Source organism: Micromys minutus, assembly GCF_963924665.1.
Source record: "Micromys minutus genome assembly, chromosome: 16".
Classification (NCBI taxonomy): domain Eukaryota; kingdom Metazoa; phylum Chordata; class Mammalia; order Rodentia; family Muridae; genus Micromys; species Micromys minutus.
The window spans coordinates 38,284,378-38,309,149 of record NC_137985.1 but is presented as its reverse complement, the minus strand read 5'-3'; the positions used below and the strand labels follow the sequence as shown (position 1 = coordinate 38,309,149).

The 24,772-nt window shown below is 45.5% G+C and overlaps 1 protein-coding gene across 1 annotated transcript; it reads right to left on the bottom strand.

Annotated features, from left to right (window-relative positions):
- Positions 1-539: 539 nt before the first annotated feature.
- JAML (junction adhesion molecule like) lies at positions 540-24,772 on the bottom strand. Its single transcript, XM_080930758.1, has 8 exons — positions 24,649-24,772; positions 23,172-23,397; positions 15,895-16,007; positions 11,634-11,865; positions 8,467-8,617; positions 6,439-6,490; positions 5,307-5,390; positions 540-2,234 (listed from the first exon to the last, which is right to left on the bottom strand). The coding sequence occupies exons 1-8, from the start codon at positions 24,727-24,729 to the stop codon at positions 2,187-2,189; spliced, it is 987 nt and encodes a 328-aa protein (XP_080786884.1). The 5' UTR covers positions 24,730-24,772; the 3' UTR covers positions 540-2,186.

The window sequence follows — 24,772 nt, the reverse complement described above, 5'->3', positions numbered from 1 at the left end:
ACCACTGAACTTTCTCTCCAGCCTGAATTTCTGTTTTCATTTTTAATAACTGAGTCTAACTGGTGCTGTTCCTATACAATTGTTCACATTTGGTGTGTAGTCATCTACTAGAGATATGGGTAGCCTGTCAATCACCACACTCTCCCAATCATCGTCAGCTCCCTCAGCTGGGGGTGGGATCTCATGGACTCCTCCCCAGTGGTGCTAGAATGTTGGTTGACTAGATCTCTTGCAGGTATCCACAGTTTACAACACTGCTCTCCATCCCCCAGCTCTCCCTGCCCCCTCCAGCTATGGTCCTTGAGCCTTGGTGGCCTGGATATAGACATCCCATGTAGGGATTAGCATGCAGTAACACTTACTTCCAGTGCTTTGACCACTTACAAATCTCTGCATCAACTATTGCACACTGAAAAAAGAAGCTTCTCTGGCCAAGGCTGACAGCAGCCCTCATCTTTTAGTACAGACACAAATATATAGAAAACAGTTTCACAATACATTTATTAAAACAATAGTAGTAGTCATCCCTGACCCCAGAAACTAGAACCTCCCCAGCTATAGAGTTTTGGCCAGGATTATAGTATCGGGCATGAATTCCCTCCTATGAAACAGGCCTCAAATCCCATCAGAGAGTTGTTGGTTACCCCACAAAGGTCATGTAACTATTGTCCCGTAGGTTCAGTGTGTATCAGTGCACAGTCCAGCACTAAGTAAGACCATTTATGCGACCCCTCAGTAGTCTTCATAGCACCCTCTGGCACCATGAGGGCTACCCAACATGAAAGATTTCCAGTTGGCTTCAGGCTGAGTTCTCTGTGCTTACCCAAGTGTATGGTGTCTTCAGCAACAGATCTTATCACTGAGTTATGGGCAAAGAAATCAGTGGCCCAGGGACTAGGCCAGTGTAACTCAATAAAGGAATATTTGCATCGGCAGAAGCAAGACTCCAAATCAATTCCCAGTAAGTAAAAGGGAAGGAAGGACTTAGAGAAGACTTCTATTGCCCCGAATGGGCAACGAGGAGAGAGATACAAAGAATGAGGGGGAAAAGGTGACCAGAATTGGAGTCCCAGTTGACCCCCATGAGCCATTAAGTCAACTTTAAGAAAAAAAAAGATTTTTAAGATTAACATCTTTATTTAGTCCGTATTTAACATCTTTTAAAAATTATGTATATGGATGTTTTGCCTCTATGTATGTTTATTACCATGTGCGTGCAGTGACTACAGAGGCCTGAAGAAAGTGTCAGCTCCCTTGGAACTAGAGTTACAAACAGTTATGAGCCACTATGTGGATGCTGGACATCAGACCCTACTCCTCTGCAAAGAGCAGCCAGTTCTCTTAACTGCTGAGCAATTTCTCCAGCACCACTACCATTTAAAAAAAAAAAAATTAAATAAGATTAATCCTTTTAAATATCATGATTTAAAAGTAAAAAGTATAGGAACCTCATATCTCAGACCAAGAATTCAATCACTGTCTGTTTGCTTTGGCAAGCCTGTTCAACACTTTTGAAGAAGATGGATGCGCAAACTCCACAGGCCTAGCTTCAGCCACCAATGCAGATTTCCAGCATGAGGAAACCTCAGAGCTGTTATCATGCCCCACTTCCAACAAGTTACCCCTAAACCTTTCCCCAGAACCAAACCAGTCCTAATGTTGACTCCACTGTGGCTCTCCTCAAAGGACAAGTTCTCAGGAGTTCCATGCTTCAAATGTCCCCACTTGCCCTTCATCCGGGACACCGCACTTATTTGGGGATAATTCATCAAAAGACTTGTTTTTACTGGTTTATATCTATCTCTATGAGTCTCTTAGTAGCTCATCCATAAAAACAAACAAGCAAAGCACTGTTCACATTACAGGTCCAGTCCAGTGGAGTGCTTGAAAGCCCAAGATAGATCAGGTAGTTCCCCATCCTCACCAGCCAGCACACCCCTTCTGGGAGAATTCCACGATCTCCCTCCCCTCGCCAGTGCCTAGTTATCTGGAGCAGTTCAGTCTTCCTGCAGGATTCTAGAGCCTCCATCTTCAGGCCTTTGATGGAGGCCAAGACCAGCTGAAAAGCACAAGTCTAAAATAGTTGGCACAGTGGCCCCAGGGACCACCATAAAGAGTCTCTCCTTTCTTCTCAGAAAGTTTGTTTTGTTTTGGGAATTCCCCAAGCTGACTCCTTTTTTTTTTTTTTAAACTGCATTACTTGGATCTGACTGAAGAGTGGGCCAAACTGGATGCTGTGGAGAAAAAAAAAAAAAAAGAAAATAAAACACATTTGTACACAGTTAGGGGCTGGGGATGAAGCTCAGCAGTGGAGTATTTGTCTAGCATGTGAAAAGCCCTGGGTTCAATCCCCATCACTGAAAAAAAAAAGTCAAAAAATAATAGTAGCAGTCTTTTGTTGTGGTTTTCCTTATATGCTGGGTAAAATACTAAATTCTTCATACATTGACTCATTTGGTCCTCACGCCCAATAAAATGGGGTCTCATGTGGCCCAGATTGGCTTCAAATGTACTATATAGCAAAGAATGACCTTGAGCTCCAAGATGAAAAACAAGGTTTCAGAGCCGAAGCTACCTGCCTCTAACCATCACCTGCTAAGTTACAGAGGCAGGATTTAGAGCCAACCATCCAAAGGCCATGTAATTAGGTGTTATAATGTAATATCTAAAAACAAACAAACAAACAAAAACAAGTCTGTACATGCTATTTATAGACATTTCCCAGATACTTTCAGTCTATGGTTGGCTGAATCCATGGGTTCTGGAAACAAAGAAACAGACTACATTAACACAATTTAATCAGGTCAACAGCAACAAAATGACAAACTCCTTCTTGTCATTGTCTATCAAAGAACACCTCTGCTGTTACAGTTTCAAATAGGAGCCCATAGCCCAGAGTTTGGCCACAGGTGTGTGTGTGTGTGTGTGTGTGTGTGTGTGTGTGTGTATGTATGTATGTACATACCTATATACAGGGAGCAGAAAAAGATACAAAAAGATATGGGACTGGCCCTTGGAGCTGGAGACACAGGCATTTGCAGGATTCCCACCTTGTTACAAGGTACTAGGATCTGAAATCTGGTCCTCATGATTACAGAGCAAGAAATCCTAATGGTTTATCCATCTGCCAGTCTCCCATGGGTTTATTTATTTTGTGGCCTGGAACCCAAAGATCCTGCCTCTGCCCCCTGAGTATTGGAATTAAAGTTGTATACCACCACACCTGGCATGTGTTTCTTTCTTTTAAAGATTTGCTTTATACACACACACACACACACACACACACACACACACACACACACACACGCATGCATGTACATGGGAGGAGTGAAGTTGCCCACATAGTCCAAAGGTGTCAGATCCCCCATGGAACTGAAATCACAGACACTTACAAACTGCTTAACATGACCTTTGAGATCCTCACTTGGGTTTTCTGACAAAACAGTATGGACTCATATCTGTTGAGCCAAGTCTCCAGCCCAGCACATAGGGTTTCTCTGTGACTTGGCCAGGCCTGAAGGCCTCTGTGTTTGTTGCCTGGGCCTCATCTCACCCATACTTTAGCAGACCTGAGGCATCAAGGGGACAAGGACATCAGGGGGACAGAGGAATTGTTTTCCTTGTACAGCATGTGGGTAGCTGTGTCTCCAGGGTCTATGGACTGTGTTTATAGGTGATGCTTTCACCAATAACCATGTCAGCCAGCTTCTAAAAGCCAGGATGAGGTTTGGCCCATTGCTGGAGTATCACATGGCAATAATGGAAGAGGGATGTAGAAGAAAATGAATCTATTCATCCGTGACTTCAGAAGGGCTAATGTTTTACTTAATGGAACAGGGCCAGACCTCTGTTCTCACAATGCCTAGGCAGAACTTTCTCCACTGCCATCAGCTGGGAATCATGTGTCTTCTGCGCACTATGACAGGAGCAAACAGAAGCCCATCATTCCACATGCTTGGGAGGCCTGCCTTCCTGAACTCAACAGAGCACAGCTCTATCACGGGTGGGGATGACTAATTAGTCTACAAATTCACATTGTGCCACTGTGAGTCAATTCCTTTGTTCCTACCCCTACACACTGCACAGCAGGGAGCCTTTCTAGGTGATTTTCTTCTTGGAGTTTCCTGAGTCAAATAAAACTAGACTTGATCCTATCTTCTGAAATGCAGCCTACAGCCTACATTGACAGTTGGATTGTGAGAAGCTAATAGCTGAGTTCAAAACTAAATAAAGCCAAAGGCCAAAAGGTAAACGTTTACCTTTTAAAATACCTGTGTATGTGTGTATACACATACAGGTACTTTTATGTGTGCATATGTATGTATCTGTGCATGTGCATTTGTGTGTAAACATGCATGTACATATGTGTACATGTACATTTGTGTGCATGAATGCATGCATTTGTGTATGTGCATTTGTGTGTATGCATATACATTTGTGTGTATGCATGTATGTGTGCATATACATTTGTGTATGTGCATGTATGTATGTGTGCATGTGCATTTTTGTGTATGAGTACAAGCACATCATATAGTGGTGTGCATTCAGAGATTAGGAGAGAACCTTGGGTATCAGTCTTTCCCTTCCACCTTGTTTGAGACAGGGTCTCTTTCTTGTTTGTCACCTATATTGGGCTGTGTCCAACTCTCATCTTGCCATAAGCAAGCTGGGATTGCAGATGGATGTGCTGGCAGCTTCTTGTGAGCTCTGAAGATTCAGACTAAGCTGCTCACACTTGAACAGCGGGCACTTTACCAAGCCACTTCCCCAGTCCTCCACACGGCTTGTTTTAAGATAGGGTCTCCTGTAGGCCAGGTTGACTTAAGCTGGGTATGCAGCTGAGAAAGACCCTGAACTTATCCCCCTGCCTCTACCTCCTTAGTGCTGAGATTAAAGGTATGTACTACCCACAACCAATTTACACAGTGCCAGGCGTCAAGCCCAGGGCTTCCCCCATGGCAGACAAGCATTCTATAACCTGACTACATCCCTAGCCCCCCACTTTTACCTTTTACTCTCCTGCCAGTCTTGTCCAATGACCTAACATACTTTTCTACATCTGGTTTACCCAGAGCCATGCTCGGGGAAGGCTCTTACCTACTGTGCTGGTGCTCTCTATTGGCGACTTTAATCCTAAACAGGGTTTACTCTCCCTGTTTCCTACTGCTTGGGACAAAACCCAGTCCTCTACAAACAACCTCTTCAGGTGACCTCACCACTCCTGCCCCCCAGAGCCTGGTGTATCCTCCCCAACACCTCCTCCCTTTCCAGAAACCTGGCCCAGTAGGACCCAGCATCATTCTCACCATGGTCATGTAGGTGGCCTCTGACTCTCCACTTGGTCCTTTCTCTACTGTCTCCCACGTAGCTATGGAGGAGTAGATATGTTTCTGGGGTGGAGAGAATACAAAAGTTCTTGAGTGTCATCCAAGAAGGGGAGCAGTTACTCCTGTTCACCGGGCCTCTGCTACCAAAGCAAAAACAAAGCAAAACAAAAAAAACAACAACAAACCAAACCAGGAGAGCTACTGAATTATCAATGATAATAATTCAGGCTTCAGACATCTTAAGCTAATTTACCAGGAAAGGACACCAACTTCCAAAACCAAACATCTTTGCATCTCTAAGTATTGGTTTGGCAGTAGGGGTACCACCCTCATCCATTGGAATAGCTTGTAGACTATGTCCACTTCCTTCTGATTAGTCACAGCAAGTTGATATTAATTATCAGCTAGCTGTTATCATCTCTCTTCTCTCAGAGAGCTGATATGGCAAGGACAGCCCTCCTTGAGCCTCACAGCTGTGAGGGCTGAGGACTGTGATCCGCCATCCTGTCACTCTTAGGGAAAAAAAGACACATTCTCAGGCTTCTAAGGACTGAACCAGGTTGAACAAAAATCCTACTCTTGGGACAAAAGCAACCCAAAACTTAGGAAGCCAACAGATCAAAGAGAAGTGTGTCTAAAAGTTCAAAGGGGAGAGGGGGAAGGAGAGAAAGAGGGGGGAAAGAAGTGAAAGAATATTGGAGCTCAGGGAAATTAACTCATTTCTCAGCTCCTATTGGAAACTCCACTTCAAAGTCCTATGGAGGGGAAGTCCATCTTGATCTCCTCTAAAGGTTCCGGAACACCTGCTCTTAATCAGTAAGTCCTTAGCTCCTGAAGGTAGCGGAGCCTTCTGATCCCAAATTTGGAGCCCTTTCCGATACTACTCCAGGATCTGTTGCCCAGAGCTAATCTGGCCCAGGCCATTCCTCAGAGGCGGTGGTAAAGGCTTCCGGAGTCATCGCTGTGCACAGAGCCCTGGTCTATGAGCTGAGAGCTGAAGCTAATGGGTGAGACACAGTTCCCAAGTGACAGCCTCCATCCTACACCTCCCCAGTGTTTCCTGCTAAAGTGTGTGTCGGTGACCCCCTCAGAAGGCAGGTTCTTCTCTCACCTCAGGTTTAGTCTTCTCTTTGCTCTCCAGGCTCTTCACAGAGCTTACTGAACTGTAAGGAATGAAAGGCACACGGAGTTAACTTCCAAACCTCCCACCATATGCCGAGTGCCCCTAGAAGGAACGCTACATTGAATGGGACTTTCACATCCAGTGGGATGCCTCCATCACATAGGACCCCTGCATCTCTTTACGGAGAGCTTCTTAGGAGAAACTAAATACACAAAAGCAGCTCTTTTGGTGGGAAGTGGGAACCGTTCTGGGGAAGGTTTGGCTGAAGTGTGACTTCACCTTTCTGTTTTCACACTAACGACTTCTGTCCCAGAGCAGGAGTTAGAACATGACTGGGCACAATGGCATCTGAAGTCCCAGCTACTCCTCCCCCGCCCCACCTCCCCACCAGGCTGAATGCTCTGACCTTCCATGATCAGGCCCTACGTCTTTGATCTCTTGGCCAGTTACCTCATGTGCTTGTCATTAAATGTACCCTTTTTTTCTGTTTTGATCTAAGGCAGAACTTAAAAAAAAAAAAAGTACAAGCATAAAAATGAACCATGATTATAAAGTTGTATATTCTCACTGTCAAATAAATCAATACTATACAGATTTCCATGGTCCCCATACTGGACAGGATATTATCTTTATCATCTAATAACTCCTCAGAACTATCCTTCAGAACCTCCGTCAATGACAGTCTAAGCGAAGTCTCAGACAAAACATGCCTGGCCCACAGGTTTCTGACATGAGCATTGCATTGCTTCCTTCCTGTAGTTGAGATCATACTGCACATTTCCCCTTACAACCTTCTTGACTACCGTCCCATGCCATTACACGCTGGCTTGTAATGCAATGGTAGATTGAATAGAATACCCACTCCCACCATCGCCTTCCTGAAAGCTGCTCTATTCACAGCATCTCCAGGTTCTTATTAGTAGCAAAGCTACAACGACTGTATTTATGTGGGAATCTCAGGATAGAGGTTTTTCTTTAGAAGGTTGGCTTTCCTTAACACTGAGGACCACAGTGCGGACATAAATTGTGAGCGGAAACTACACAGTCTGGCTCTTGGTCTTCTGTTCAAATGCATCATGTCTAGAGAGATGACCCCTATAGGGGCTAAGCAAGTTTAAAGGTAAATCAGACAGCTCTGGGAGTAGGGAGTGGACCTTAGCAGGCACAATTGCTTTCTTTAGAATGTACACTCCCCTGGAAAAAGTCACTCAGGTCTCAGTGCTATGAGGCTAGAGGTTCTGTGACTTGGTAGAAGAAAGCTTGTCTAGAATGTGCAAGACACAGGGTTCAATCCCCAGCACAGGAGGAAAAAGAAAAGACAATAATCCTTGGTCTTCATGGGGTCTTTCCAACTGCTGTGATTTCAACTGGGACATTAGCATAAGCTGTCAACATATTTCATTAATAGCCCGTAAACTGAAGAGCTGCCAATAATCAGTAAAATCCTACCATCTGTGCCCTGGCACTTGGACACTTCTAAGAGCCTGGGAGAACTAGTGATGAAATTCAATTAAATAACACATTTCAAGCTGGCCATGATAGAACACACCTTCAACTCCAGCAAGTGAGAGAGTGAGATGAGAGGATCACAAGTTCGAAGCCAGCCTGGGACACATAGGGATTTCCTTCCTATCTCATTCTTCTCCCCAATTAATAACTTCTCCTATGCAGTCCCCAGGTACTGCCACACTTTGTGCAGGAGGTCTATATGTGAATTGTGTTCCACTTAAATCTCCATTTGTGAGGAAGCTGATAAACTGCATAACAGCAAGGAAAATGAGCATGGTATGGTAATGCCCAAGCCTGTCTGAAGGGTGGCACAAAGGGCGCAGAGTCACCTACAATGGCATCAAATATAACAACCCGGGCAACATCACAGGGCGCTGGCACTCTCTCCCACTTTGGATTATACAAGATCAGGCTCAGCTAGGGTGATCCGGCTACCCTACCACTTCCGTTTAGAGTCAGTGTACACACCCAGCCTCCTAACTGAAGTGGCGGGGGATGGTCACGTACCTCTTATTCCACTTGATTTTCTTCACAATTAATATCAAAACTGGGAGCAGCAAGAGAGTGGCACAGACGAGCCCCACAATGATCACCAGCTGATTCCCATCCAGGATCCCCGGCTGTTTCCCATCAGTCGGAGGAGTTGTTGAAATTGACCCTTGGGAAAGGGAGAGAGCATTGGGAGGGTCTCAGTCTCCTAGAAAGGAGCTGAGAGCCCCACTGCCTTATGCCAAACAGCAGCAGCCAGGTCAGGAAGCAGAGGGAGAAAGCCAGGCTGCGTCCTGTGTTAGGAAACTGGGAGACCATCCCCATTAGAATAAGAACCAGCCCAACCCCCTTTGCTTAGCCCTAACGTGTGGGTTAAAGTTGGCAGGAGAAGCAGCTATGCTAGAGTGCCCTTTGTATCATTAACTCTGTTAAAATTTGGTTTACCAAATGACTAAAGATGACAAGCATTTTCAAGGCCACTGATATTTTTATGGGCAAATAATTGTTTTGGAAAGAGCATATGCTATCATACCCAGCTGTATAGTCACGGTGCTAAATAAAGCTTCTGAGTATTCTACAGTATTGCCCCCTTCACTCGGCTCATTTGTTTATTCTAAAGACATCTATCAGCATCTCTTTGGCACCAGAGTTCCCTAGGCACAGAGGATGCCTGCAAAGACAACTGATGCCCAGTTCCTGCCTTCAAGGAGGGAGACAAAAACAAAACCAGAAATCCACAAGATTTTCTACATGCAAGACAACAGACGTCTGTAATGGAAACAAAGTGTACAGAAAAAAAGGGGTGCTTGGTTCTGTGCAGAGCACAGGAAGAAGACATTTGCCAGCAAGTGCTCAATTTTAATGTGAATTTAAAAAGGGACATTCGGTTTGTTGGGCTGTTGATAATATGGGGAAAGGATGAGAGGACATCACGCCCAGCACTTGGTTGCCTGACAGAGTGCTTTCTGGGAATGGAAGCAGATCAACAGGTGCCTTCAAAGGCTAAAGCTGAGGATGTGGGAAGAATGGAGAAGCAATGGGGTCCAAGTCAGGAAGGAGCTTCATCGCCTCAGCATAGAGGGTTTTTGTTTTGTTTTGTTGTTTGTTTGTTTTTCTTCTACAGGTCACAGAGAAGTCAATTTGAGTTGTGTCTCTAAGTGGTGGAATGCAATGCTCTGCCTTGTGACTTAGACAGGTGGCCCTGACTAAGAATGACAGCAGGAACTGGTTGAAGGCTAGTTTAATAGAGGAGAAGACAGCCAGGACTAAGGTTGGTGATGGCCTGGAAGGAAGGTGACCTCAAAATCACCATCAGAAATGACAGGACATACTTACTCCTGTTAGATTAGAAAAGGAACAGATCAAGGGCCATTCCTTGGCATTCAGTTAAATAACCACACCCATGATGGTGGCATTAGCCAATGCTGGGGAGAGGGGAAGAGGGAGAGAAATGCATATTTGAAGGATCTGTGAAAATTGGCAGAGATGAAATATGTACGTGCATACAAGCCCTACCATCCCCAAACCCAGCCCTCATCCTTGGATTCAACCAACTGTGGACTGAAAATAATCACGGGGAAGAACTGTCTGTCATCTGCCCCAGGATGGTGTGTGGAGACAAGAATGGGGTGTACACATGTCTGATGGCAGCCTCAGAAGGAGATGAGCCCCCACACCCCACCTTGGCATGCTTTCTCTGTGGAGTGGAAGGCAGGCTTGTAAGAGCAGAACACAGATAGGAATGAAGACATTAGCAGCCATCTAGAGGTGATCTTTAGTTACAGGAGGTTTTGTATCTGTTATAAACAATCACCATTTTTTTAATATGGCATTTTTCTATAAGGAGCTTCAGCATCCACAGATGTTGGCATTTTCAGTGGAGGAGAGTGTCCTGGAACCAAATGTCTTCAGATATCAAGAGACCCATACAGCCGTTTATAAACACTGATGCCCGTCTGATTGCTTCCAGTACAGAATGTAGGTTAAGCCCAGTGTCTAATATCACTATGGCAGAGTAGGCTGGGGACAGGGGGGTCTGCATGCCAGTGGTGATAGAAACTAGTGTGGGCCTGGCCATCTGAGTGAAAACAGAACTGTGGGGGGAGAGCTAACTTGGGGCCCTGGCAGAAGAAGGAACTGAACTGAGCAAGACTGAACAAGAAAGGGAGAAAGTGCAGGGTTAAAGAGCCAGGCCTGAGGGATCCCCAGCGGACAGGTGGATGATGGGTGGATGACACCTGAGCACAGGTTAGCTCCACCGAGGGCAGGAAGGGAATTCATCTGCCTCAGGACGGTGTGTGGAGACAAGAAAGGGGTGTAGAGGTGGGTGGGGCGGCCTCAGAAGGAAGTGAGCCCCCACGCCCCACCTTGGTGTGCTTTCTCTGTGGAGTGGAAGAAAGGCTTGTGGGAACAGAACACACGTAGGAATGAAGAAATATCTTGAAGAAACCCATCTCGCCTGCTTCCGGCTTCGGCTGGGACCATTTGGCACTGATAAGAAGGTGTCTCCGGCCTAAAGCCCTCAAGCACCTCCCTTCTAGTCATCTCCCCCCAACCTGAGCCGACCACAGCCAGCTCCTTCAGGCCCCGGGTGAGGGGGAAAGTCTGCAGCCCACATCCTGACTGCTAACCAAATTAAGATTTAGCTTTAGCCTCACACAACCTGCCTCCGTCGGTAAAATTTCATCTTCCTTCTCCTCGGCGCACAGTGTTTGCCAGAACGTAAACCCTTTCATCAGAAACCCCTCTGTTTCTTCTTCTGGAACATTCCTATGTCCAGAACTCTCTGTCGCTTGCTGTCTCTCACAGCTTAGGATTAGTCTCCCTCCGCATAAATGTGCAACTCCCTCAAAGCCAAGCAAACATGACTTGAGATCTCAGTGGACTGCACTGGCCGAGAGCGGGGTTTGGCAAAGACTTGGTGCTCATTCATTGTACATTTGCTCATTGTATGTTAGGCCTCCTTTCCAGGCCTAACAGCACGCAGAAACAGAGCAAGGAGAGCCCAGGCATCTGGTGAGCCAGGTTGATGGAGGCCAGCTCTCAGGGTTGTACAAGCCCAAGGCTAGCCCCTGGAAGCAGTGACTCCTTCCACTGCGCATGCCTAGGGCCTCCCTAACTCACTCCAGATACAGCCCTGCTGTCGTGCGTGGCCCCTTAGCCCTCTTCACCCAAATATTAGTTACTTTGAGATTCTTCCTGGATCACGTGCAGCACAATGGTTTTCCTGGACTCCAGCTTCCCCAGGTAGATACTGCAAGTGTAGACTCCTTGGTCAGACTCCTTCACTGTCTGAAGCATGATAGAGCCGTCATTGCGGGAGACGTCCCCGGTCAGGTCTACGCGGTTGCGGAAGCGACCCTGGCTCTGGAAGTTTTCACTATGCATGTTGAAGTCATAGGACAAGACAATCTCCTCCTACAAGGAAGGGGCAAAAGCGTGAGGCCAGGGGAGGACTGTGGGGGAGATCTCGTAGCTCACAAGGCTCTGCCATGCAAGGGCAGGAAGGGTGTTAGATAACACAGAAGTCGTGTTTGTTGAAGTTTGGGCCTGGTTCTTCCTCCCAACCCCAGGCTCCCAGAAATAAGACTCAGACTCAAAATATATTTACAAATACCTTGGCCATATAGCTAGGCTCTTGTCTGAGTAGATATAACTTAAACTATCCCATTCATTCCAGCCCACATTCTGCCACGTGGCTGGTTACCCGTGCTCAGGTGCCATGTGTCCGTTTTATCACATCTTCCCAGTGACTCCCCCACCTAGCTCCATCCCAGAATCCTCTAGATTCTCTCTCTAGATGTCCCACCTCCCATTTCCTGCCTAAGCCATAGGCCATTGGCCTTTTAATTGACAGGCGATGTATCCATATAATACAAAAATATATATATTCTCACTACCCATGTTCATATGCACGTGTACAACGTGTGTGCTGGTGATCACAAGACCAAACCATAAACAAGTGTTTCGTCAGAAGAGGTGGGTTTTAAAGGGGTCAGTGCCTCTGGCCTGTAATCCTAGCGACTCAGGAGGCTGAGGCAGGAGGTTGGCAAGCTCAAGTAACTTAAGTAGACTGTCTCAGACTAAGGAGTGAAAAGAGGGCTAGGGTTGTGATTCTGATGCAGAGTGCTTGCCAGGTATACGTGAAATCCTGAGTTCAAGTCCCTACACCAAAGCTAAAAACCAGAGAGTGACAGAGGAAGAGAAAGAGACAGTCAGAGACAGAGAGACAGAGAGAATGAGAATATAAAGTTAATCTGCTCTTTACTCTTCCAAAAAGAGAAAGACAAAAGTATTCCTTATTATGTAGCGTGTTCAGTTGGATTTCCAGCGGGCAGCTAAAGCATGTCTAAAATTGACTGTTTCCTCCAAACCGGTTCCTTCCAGTCCATCCCAATTTGGTCAATGACAATGTCTTCTTCCAGATGCTCAGGCTAAAGGTCTTGGTGTCATCTTTAACTCTGCTTTCTTGAGCAACTTGCATGTAACTCCCCAGATAATCCTGTGCCCTCTGCCTTCAAATTACACTCCCAGCCCAGTGCCCCGTCTCAGCTCCCTGCTGCTGCCCTGACAGATCCACCTCATCTCTACCAGGAACATCTCTCCAGCAACAGCGTTCTCACACCCCCCCCCACGCTTGCCCTTCCCCACAGTGTCCGCAGCAGATGACAAGCCTAAGATGCAGCACACTGTGCCTCTACTCTAAACCTTCCCCGGCCCCTCGTTTCTCCTAGACCCCCTCCCAATCCTTTTCCTCTCTCACGACTCTCTTCAATTCCATCACTAGATTTAGTCACACAGGCCTACTTCCTGAAAGCTGGTCTCCAGGCTACTGTTCTTGCTACTCCTATAACTAGATCCATCCAATCTCCGCACTTCAGATCACTATGTAAATGCCACCTTCGTGAGGCTTCCCTGACTATCTACATAGTAGCTTAATGGTTCTCCAGAGCTCTGTATTATTTATTGTTTTTGACACCTACCTCATCTTTGTTTTGCTGTGAATAACCCTCCATCTCTACCGTTACTGTCCCATCAAAACAGGGTCTTTACAAGAATGGGGGTTGAGATGTTTTACAAAAGCGTGTGGGTATTTAGTGATGATGGTTGTGGCATATATAGTGGTAGGACTGAAACCGGGGCCTTGAGCACACAAGGCAAGTGTCCTTTCCACCCATGAGCTACCACCTCTCTCACCCTAGTTTTTGTTGTTTTTGTTTTTGTTTTTATTAAAAAAGGGAAAAGGAAAGAGAAGTCTTTGGGCAAAGGTAATGAATGCATTAGAGAAAGGTAATGCATTAGAGACAAACACAAATGGAGAGACTTGACCCCAAGTCCTCTTTCTGTTGTGAATCATTTGGTGGGTGACAGCAGGGGCTGGAGAGATGGATTCAGTGCAGAGATCTGGGCAATCCAAGGCTTTCCCAAGGCCCTGATGTGTGGAGAAGGAACATGGCTCCTATAAAACCAAGAACATGCTTGCCAGAGCCTTCAATGGCCTGGGGCTAAGGTACCGGAGGAACTGTGGCTTCAGATCACGAGAACACAATTCTTCCCACCCTAAGGGGCTATGGTTATTAGACTCAAGGGTGCCGTGTGTCCAGACTGCAATGCTCTTGAGACATTGCCTGTGTTCCCCTTGTGCAACATTGCCTGATTAGCTTCCTGCTGACTGCACCCCATTGTTTCTGCTGACTGTCCCATTTCTCCCCTAAAAAGTACAGTGTACAGTGCTGCTCTGTTTTGGTTTTGTTATTCTGGTGTTTGTTTGTTTGGGCTTTTGAGACAGGGTTTCTCTGTGTAACTATGGCTCTCCTAGAACTAGCTCTATAAGCCAGACTATCCTCAAACTCAGAGATCTGCCTGGCCATGCCTCCCAAGCAGTGGGGATTAAAGGTGTGTGCCGCCACCACCCAGCTTGGTGTACAACTTCTTTTAAAACTTGCTTACGTGAGGTATTAGCTTGGGCAAGACTTCCTGGTGGCAGGAAAAAAGATTTCCTTTTTCTTTACCTTCTCATCTCAAGGTCAACTCCCACTTAGGACCCTGCCAAGAAAGGACTCCCTGCTGGTCCAGGTCAGCTCAGCAGTTACCAGTACTTCTTACAGAGGACCCAGGGTCAGCTCCCAACAGTCACATGGTGGCTCATGACCATTTGTGCTCCAGTTTCAGGAAATGTGACACACACTCTCTCTACCTCCATGGACACTAGGCATGCACATGCATGTGGTGCACGTACACACACACACACACACACACACACACGTATATGTGTGTATGTGTATGTGTGAGTGTGTAAATAAATAAAGACATAAATGCAGTACAAGCGTTTAGGAGTGAACTTGGGGCTGCTACCTATCTATCCTTCCCCACCCTCTGCCACAATGCTGCCCTTTCTGGTCCCCTCAGATAGCATACAAGAGTCAGGTCCGTGCAAATGACTGTTAGTGAGTTTACTTGGAATACATTTTAATTTATAAATTTTGCACTTTGACTTTTATCATCAATATGTCAACTAGGATATCACTCATAACACATGTTTATTACATTTATCTACTGAGGGGCAGTTGCATGGTGTGAATGTAAAAAGTCAGAGGACAACCTGTAGACTCTGTTCTCTCCTTCTACCATATGGGACTCAGGGACTGGACTCAGGTCATCAGGCTTGGCAGTGAATACCATAACCTGTTGGGCCATCTCCCCAGCCTTCTTGTACATTCTGAGCCCTAAATACATGGTTGAGATCTGTGAACTAACTTGCTATTGCTTTACAGTTCCGGTGAATTCTCTCTCACTCTGGCTCCCAGGGAGCTACCAATTCCAAGCCCTGGAAAGTTCACAAAGGTAAAGAAAATTTTCTCCATCCCACAAAATGAGTAATGGAGCACCAGGCAAAGCTTACAAATAGCACACATTCATTAGGATAAGAATGTGACTGTACTCTGATGCCTAGCCCATTGCTTTCCTGAATAGGCCACAACAGTCGCCCCCCCCCCCCTTCGACAAGGACTGCACAAAGAGGAGGTAAAGGGTATCTCATGCATCGGCTACGCCATGTACAAAGTGCTTACCGTGTCCAGCTGAACATCACGCCTTGGAAATGTTAAAAGTTAAGCAACTGTCTCTCTCCTCTCCCCCCTCCTCCTTCCCCTGTCTCTCCCACATTTCCTCCTCCTCTCTTCATTTTTGTCCTCTTTTCCCTATCCTTCCTCCCCCCTCCTATTCCTTATACCCTTCCCTCACTCCTCTTTCTCTTCAATAAAATCATATTTCCCACCAAGAAGTCAACGTTGCCTAGCCAAAGAGCTAAAGCAGGAAAACGGATCTAACAAACTCCAAAGCCCAGGCTTGTGCCACCCCATCAAAGGACCTGAAAGCTGATCCTCCCCTCCCTGCTCTGCTTCCAGCCAGGGGCTTCTAGTACAGTGAGGCTTTCCTTCTCCTTACCTTGGCATGCTTTGCTGGAGAAAACATCCAGTTTACTTTGGTTACCCGTTTCTCTTCTGTGCTCTGGAAAAAACATCCCATCTGAATTGGATCGCCTACACGGACTCTGAGCTCTGGGAACAGAAATGTAAACTGAGTCAGACTTAGAGAATAATCAAATAGACTTTCTGGACAATAAAGTCTGGGGGCTGGTGAGATGACTCAGTGGGTAAGAATGCTTATTCTGCAAGCCAAAGGACCTGAGTTCCAATCCCTAGTCAGGCATGGTGGCTCATCACACTGGGACCCAGCATTCAGGAACCGAGACAGATGGACTGGAGAGCTCACTAGTCAGCCATGCTAGCAAAAATGGCGGTGCTTCCAGTTTAGTGAGAGATTCTATCTCAAAGCAAAATGGTGGAAAGAGATGGGAGAGGGCAAATACAACCGTGCCTTGTGTAAATGCAGCAGACACAGACACACAGACACACACACTAAAGTGTAGCTAAGGATTCTCAACAGCAAAATGTCACGGTCACCAAACATGTGAATCAAATATCCAAGAGTCTTTTTCTTCTCTCAAAGGAGCATGGTGTCCCAGCATAAGAGAATTGTTCGCATGCTTCACAGCCACCACATCCGAGGTTCCTGTTGCTTTTACACTACTTTAACGCCTCTATCTTTCCCCCTTCCCAGAGTTCCTCTTATATCTGAAGTCCACAGTAAGCACAGAAAAAGGCCCAGCTTTCTGCTCATGGGCATAGAGACCCACACTGGCGTAGCACAAACAGGAAGTGGCAAGTCCGAAAACTCACTCTCATATTTAACTTGCTCTTTCTTCTAACTGGGGGAGCGGGGGAGATGAATCATGAACAACTTTCTTCAACCTCTTGTACTCATATTACAAGTTATTTTGGGACTGGCTTGAAATTTAATTCTGGCTTCAAGACAGATCATGAGACTTCCTTGCAAATTAGGCCAAGGAAGTAGCCGGCTCTCCCCCTTGACTTCTCTCTGTTTCATTGGCCCTCTCCAGAGCTTCCCTCCCCATCTGACCCCAGTCCCCACTTTCACTGGGTTGTACAAGCAGCTGACCCTGCCTTATTCTCTCTGAACAAGTCATTCTGATAGGTCCCTGAAAGGAAAGCAAGCAGAACGTCGCTAACTTTTCCACACTGTCTTACAGAAAGCAACCATGAGGTGAACTAAGAAGGCAAAGGTAGGACAGCACACAAGGAGGCAGGAGCCTGAGTCTTAAGTAGGCAGAGTTCTTTCCAAAGAATGCTGAACCAAGGTTCCAAGCGAACAAATGTAATGCAGAAGCAGACTTCTCATCCAAGTTGCCTCCCTGGGGGACCTTGAACTTCCTGCCCAGTGAGAGAGCTGCACAGTGGGAAGCAAGCAAAAGAAAATAGTATGAACTTGAACTCAGTGGAGGGAATTCTCCTGCAGGAAGTGAAAGGCCACTCCAAAAAGCATCAGCAGAGAAGGAACTCCCTCTCAATTATATGAGCACATTAAGAACTGAACACTTGTACTTTAAATCAATAACAATAACTTTAAAGCAATAACAATAACTGAACATTCTGAGTCTTTCCAACACACTGAGCATGTGCCAGACACCTACAGGCTGCATAGCAATTAGTCGCTGTATAACATGCGTGTTCAGTCCCTTGAGCCCATCCAGTTTCATATATGTTAAGGACATGCTCGATACTAGAGAATCCTAGAGAAAAGAAACCACAAGTTTTCCGATGCACTGTACTCTTTCACATCACGTGAGGAGGAGGAGGTGGCGGCCTGGGGCTAGAGCAAAAGAACTGGAAACTATTGCCCTTTTCTCCTAAAATATCTAGGAACTATGGAAAGGTGTCGGAGGAGTAGGAGGATTGTAAACCGGAGAGCACACTTTGCAAGGGAAAATCATACAGATGACTATACACATGGAGTTTCCACGTGGACAGAGACACCCTTATAAAAAAGTGGACCACTCACTGTTCACCAGGCAATAAGGCAAAACCATTAGGGCTTAGATCTATGTGTTCCTGTTTTGACTGATGGGGGAAGAAATATGGGTTTCCTCATCAGTGATTAAGGAAATACCTGACCACCCCAATGTAATCTCAGCCGGTTTTCCTGGCTTCTTCAGCTCTGGACACTGGCCCCTATTAGTTCTTCTTTCTATCCACCAAACTGGAAAGGGCAGCCATGTCATGGAGGAGGGTGTAGGTGCAGCATCGGAGAACAGAGGTAGGAAAAGGACACACAGGAGAATCTTGAGGAAAAGCTAACCTCCAGCTTCCTCCCTTTCCCTGAAGGACTACAGCTTTAAGAAAAAAGAATGTAGGAAAATGATGGGAGGGGCCGCAGGCCATCTCCTATGGTCCATTCTCACAAACTGGATTCCCACGAGGGGCATTAGTTTGAGATTTTCACCCATTACCCTAATGTGTATTGATTGCCTACACTCTACCAAGTGCTGTGCCAAAGGCTTGCCAGAGATGGATGAACAAGGAAGACACAGCTCCAGGAGTGCGGCTAGCACCATGAGAGAAAGACAAGGTGCTAGAGGGTTTGTTAGGAATTTCATAGCTAAGGACAGAAACCAGGAAGGGACAGTAGGAACCCTAGATTATAGCACTCTACTTTCCGGCCAGCAGCCCTGAGGCCATCCACCCTTCCTCTACACCATGCTTATTAAAGGTTCGTTTTTACTTTTTCAGATATGAGTCTATGTCATGGAGATAGTGTTGGCATATGTGTATAGGTGTTTAAAAGTGACCAGAGGAGTTGGATCCCCTTGGAGCTAGAATTATAAGCCACTGTAATCAGGGAAGCAAACTCCAGTCCTTTGCAAGAACAGTTGGTGCTCTCAACCACTGAACCATCCTTAGCCCTAGCCCACACTTTTTTTTTTCAAATTGGAAAAAAAAATTCATTAATTTCCCTCTCTCTCAGTTCCTCTCCTCCTCACATTTGTACACACCTCAGTCCATGTTCCTTTCCCCCACCCAAAAGAAGAGAGAGAGAGAGAGAGAGAGAGAGAGAGAGAGAGAGAGAGAGAGAGAGAGAGAAAGAAGGAAAAGGCAACAAAAATAATAAACATAACACACAGAAAACGAACCCCATAAAACACAAAACTGAAAGTCAAAATCAACAAGCAAAGATGAATAAAACAAAAAAATCAAACAAAAAGTCTACAAAAATAGCATTGTGTGTGTGTGTGTGTGTGTGTGTGTGCGTGTGTGTGTTTGCATTTGTGTTTATCTAATAGGCATGGGGTCTGCCCTGAGGAGTGGCTGATATATCCAATAAGACTCCACTGAAGAAAACTGACTTTTCCTTTGCCAGTGGGTATCAGTTGAAACAGGAACTTGTTTAGGAGTGGGAACCCATGGCCACTTTTCCCTCTGAGTGCTAGGACCCTTTCTGCCTTGAACCTGTACAGGTAGGTCCCACATATGCTGCCACAGTCTCTGTTGTGTCTAGAAGGCACTGTTTGCTTAGTGGCTCTTACAAATCAGTCTTCTCCGGAGTTTCTTGAGCCTTGAGAGGAGCGTTTGGATGATGACACCCAGTGCTCCAGAGTCTCTCACTCTCTGAACATTTTCTAGCTGTGAATTTCTGTGTTAGTTCGCACTATCCTTCACTCCTAAAGAAAGCAGTGTATTGTTTTCCTTTTGTGTTGTGAGACAAGCTAGTCTCAAGTTTCCAATGCGGCTGAGAATGGTCTTGAACTCCAGAAACGCTTCAATCTCTCAAGTGCTGGGATCATAGGCACGGTCTACCACACTTGGCTAAGAATGAGATAGATAGTTTTGTGGGTTTCTAATAATTTTTCATTTACACATTTTATTTGGAAATGTTTATATGGCTACAGCAAACACATTAAGATGCCCTGGGTGTGATTAAATTGGATATCATTAGTCTATTAGAAAAGAGATGAAAGGATAGTCAAGCTTAGGCAGAGAATGAATTCACAGAAAATGGAAAACTGGCAATAATGTAATGATGGGTGGAGGAGGGCATTTCTAGCCCCAGCAATCAGCAGAACTCAGCAGCTTCAGCCATGTGGCTCTGGCTTTAGAGTCAAGAGGAGAAGGAGACTACTGGGACAATTCATGCTGGTTTGCTGGAGCTAAGAAATTACAGGTGATTAACAGGAGACCAGCATCACTGTGGTAAAAGCTTCTGTTTCCTAAGAGCAGAAAGCAGCTATGTCCCAGAGACAGACACAGTTGTACCTCGTGCCTCAGCTGGACTTGGTAATGTGTAAGAATGACCCAGGTGGTACTTCTTTTAAAGGTGTGAAGGGGTCATGGTACTCTGCGAGGTCACAGAAGGCCACTGGTGAAGGTGCAGCCTCAGTTGCAGTTGAGAGCCCGGGACTGAAGGTATCAGGCAAAGAAGTTGAGGCTTGACCCCATGAAAGAAGCTCATGAGAAGCTCTTGGTAAAGAATAGTTGCAGTGGAGGACCCCAGTGAATTAAAGAAGCCAATACCATGAACAGCAACAGCAGTGGAGCAGATTGACCAGAGCCTAGAGTGCTACAGAGGGCAGAGTCGGAGAAGCAACCCAAGCCCAGAAAATCATATCTGGATTCCAGACACTGGATCAAGAAGTTGTGCAGTTGAAGTTGCCTTGAAGACCCCAGGGTGTTAGAGCTGACAAAGCTGTGGGTTACCTGCTGAAGGAAGCTGCTAACAGGGAGTGAAACATCTCAAGAGAAATACGTTTGTTGCAATGAACAAAGATGAAAGGAATTGATATGAACATGAGAGTTTTGAGTTTGCCCAGCTGGATTTTGGTCTTAATTTGGTCCAGTATTTCCTCAATATGACATTTTGGAATGATAATGTATATCCTGTGATGTTAGAGCCAGAAGCTGGAAACAACCCAGATGTCCCAAGACAGAAGAATGGATACAAAAAAATGTGGCTCATTTACAAAATGGAATACTACTCAGTTATTAAGAACAAGGACATCCTGAGTTTTGCAGGCAAATGTATAGAACTAAAACATATCATCCTGAGTGAAGTAACTTAGACCCAAAAGGACTTGCATAAACTGCAGGGGTGGAAATGGAGATGAGCCTGAGAAGAAGGCCCAGGGACAGGCCCAAAGTGGGATCCAGCTCAAGGGGAGGACCCAAGGCCTGACATTATTACTGAGGTTACTCACAAAAAGGGACCTATCATGACTGCCCTCCTAAAGACCCAAAAAGCAGCTGAGTCAGATGCAGATATTTGCACCCAACCAATCAACAGAAGCTGCTGACCCCTACGGTTGAATTAGGGAAAAGCTGGAAGAAGCTGTGGAGAAGGAAGACCCTTTAGAAGGACATATATACAGCAAAGGACTGCCAGGTTTGGGTTCAGTCAGAGAAGATGCCCCTAACCCTCAAGAGACTGGAAGCCCCAGGGAGTTTAGAGATGGTGCATGTTTGTTCAGTGTAGCAGAGGAACTCTGCTCTACACCAATTTCCTCCTCAACATTCATTCCCATCTCTTCCCTTCTTCAAAATGGATTTCCCAGAGACATCTGCCTCTTCCACAATCATAGCTAGGTGACCACATTGCCTCTTGAGTAATGCAGATGGAGGACATTACAGAAAACAACTGACCGAAATGCAGACAGCACACTGATTGTGATGTACTGAGCCTCAATGCATGCATCTATAACACAAGTCTAGCCCCAAGGCTCAAGGGATGCTATGGAAGATGGGACATAAAGATTGGAACAGCTCAAGGACCAGACAGTCGGCTATGTCTCCTACACACGACAGAGAAGCTACACCCATGATTCCTCTGCAACACGGCTGCCTAAACAAGACCTGAACAATGATAACAATAGACATGAAACACTCAAAGGATCCTATCCCTAGGCAAAGGACTATAGGCAACAAATGACATCTAGGAGAGGAAGGATTAGTATTACCAAAAAAGGAAGCTCCTAATTTAGTTCCATACATACTATTTTCAATAAACTGCATATGTATTGGATACAATACATACTGAATATATATGTATGTATTTCTGACATATTTATCCATAGCTCAAAAGGTTAGTTTATATAGCTTCTTTGGTTTTCCTGTTTTGTAGTGTGAGAAATGAAATCTGATCCACTATTTTATCAGAACATCAATAATGAATATCTACATGTAGACTTGCTGCTATAAACCATTGTGATACAGTGTACCTGTGGAATTATAACATTTAAAACAGTAAGGTGCAACTTGAATATAGCTGTGTTTCCCCTTCTACACATTTTAAAGTGAAAAAAAAATCTTTATAAAGGCATATAATGAAATGAGAAATCATGCATTTATATTGTTATCAAATTTATGTGACTAGTGTATGTACATTCAAATATATTTCAGATAAGATATGAAAATACTCAGTTGTAGGATTGTGTAAAATGATATTTTTAAAAGGGATCTCAATTTTGCATTAAATGTAGGTACTTTATAAATTAAAAAAAAAAGAAAAAAAAGAGATGAGTGGAAATTTCTCCCACAACAAGAGTCCAGAACCTCTCTGGAATGTGCAGTTTCATGTGCTTGCTGCCATCTTCAGTCTAAGTAAACCGAGAAGTCTAAGAGTGTCACTGTCTCAGGGTTGGAAAGTCGGCTCAGTGGTTAAGAGCACTTGTTGTCCTTGAAGGACTGGGGTTCGATTCCCAGCACCCACACGGAGAAGAACTGCTTCCTCAGGCACCAAGCATGCATGTACTGCACAGACAAAGCACTCATATGAATAAAATACATGTAAAAAGAGGAGGAAGAAGAAGGAGGGAGGGAGGGAAGGAGGAAGAGAGAGAGTCACCATCTCTAAGTAAGAAACAGTCTTTACAATTAAAAAATTAGTGCCCTCTGTCTCTGGGGAACTTTCCTTCCAGCAGCTGGTTGGCCCTCCCATCTTTGGAGACCAATTTAACAGCAACCAGTGGTTGCCTGTGAGACTTATTCTTAAGATTTCTTTTGGGTATAATGCCTCTTTGGGTTACAGTCTTGGCTGAGATTCTTGGTCAAAGTGAAGAAAAAACTTTCTACTGTTCATCCCACCACAATTCCAGTCACCTGAGCCCAAACTGTCATTTTCAGACAGTTTGAAAGGACAATACAAGCTTCCCAGGGGCTCTGTGAAGAAGGAGTATGTTCAAACTAATAGTTAGCACTTACTGAAGACTCGCCCTACGGTGGGTAGTTAGCCTAAAGGAGACAGTTGGCCAGTCTCCATCTCTCTTTCACAAGCACTCTGTCCCCTCTGGCCCCTCTTTGAGGGAAGGGTCCCCATACCTTTAGGCTCCTCTGGTAGCACATGCAGTAACACAGGCTTTTTCAACACAACGCTTTCATTTTTGAGGCGGATTTCACAGGTATAGATTCCCTGGTCAGCCTTTTGAACATCTTGGAGCAGGAGAGAACCGTCGTTACGTAAGACATCCCCCACCAAATGTGAGCGGTTCCGGAAGCGCCCTTTAGGCACGCTATGGTTGGAATAGTAGAAGAGCACGTATTCACTCTGAGAGTAACAGAGAGAATCATGGGAAGAAAATCAACAGAGGAACAAGGAGTCTGGATCGAAAAGACCATTATGTGGACACATCAAAGTTACCACCATTAAAATGACCCCAAGTACTTAGCCCGTAATAATGATCACGTAACAGGTACCTGTCTAGCTTGTACAAGGCTCCATGACTAACTTTCTATACAGACAAATGGAACATGGTTATCTGCATTTTCGTTTCTTACAACATTTTTTTTAAAAAGATGCAACACCTTCTGCAATCTGGGTATTGCAACTTTTTTTTATAACCATTTCCTGTCTTATTACAAAGCAGATGAAATACCACTCAAATGAATGACCTAATTCCTCTGGTATTGTGGCTGGTGTTCCCAGCAGGATGGCTGCCACTCCCCTCAACTCTATCCTCTCCAGCCAGCAATACCACAAAAGAAGGAGTCATCAGGAGGTTGGTTGCAGGCTGGGAGGTGGAGCCCTAGAGCATCCTTAATTCTCCTCCCACCATAGATCTGCGTCTTCTCTCATAGCAAATAGAAGTGTAATTCTGAGTGAAGGAGTTTGGCGGGGTCGGCAGAGACTATTCTCTGAGCTACAAAAGCCGTCGCTGACTTGCAAACATTGATCTTACATCGCCAGCGGCAAACTCTTTGGGGCATGTTTCACAGGCAGTCCTGACAGCCACACATCTCCACAGATCTTGTGACAGAGGCCGAAGACAGTTTCCCAGTCAGAGAGCTCATGAAAGTATATCCCCTGCCTGGGTATTAGATCCCAACTTCAAGTGGGTGCAAAGAAGCAAAGTATAGTCCCCCAGAATAGAAGAATGCTCAAAGAATCTATCCCGACATGGGGAGAGATACCTGCGCCCTCCTGCATATACCTAGCTCAGAGCTCTTCTGTCTACAGGAACGGCCTCTCACACCCACCTCTACCGTCCTATAGCGAAGGAGACAATGAAAGCAACTGAGAGAGCTCCCATTGGCTCTGGATCATTAAGCACTGGTACCATCATGGCCACCTTCTTCTTCACAGCAGGGGATGGTGTTAAACACAAGGGAGACTAGATAATTTACCCTGCTGATGGCTCACATTCAAGTGGCCAAGCTAACAGGAGGCTCAGTGATGGCACCTTCCAAAGCTCTTGCAATACTACCTCGAAGACTCAAAAGACTGATTCTCCCACACCCTTCCCATCCTGACACCGCCAGCCAGAGGCTTGTCTGTGCGACCAGGATGCCTCTTCCTTACCTCAGCATGTTTCTCTTTCGAGAATATCCAATCTACTTTGTCCACATGTTTCTCTTCTGTGCGCTGGACCACGCATCCCATTAAGACCGATTCACCCACGTGCACTCTGAGCTTAGGGGTGGAA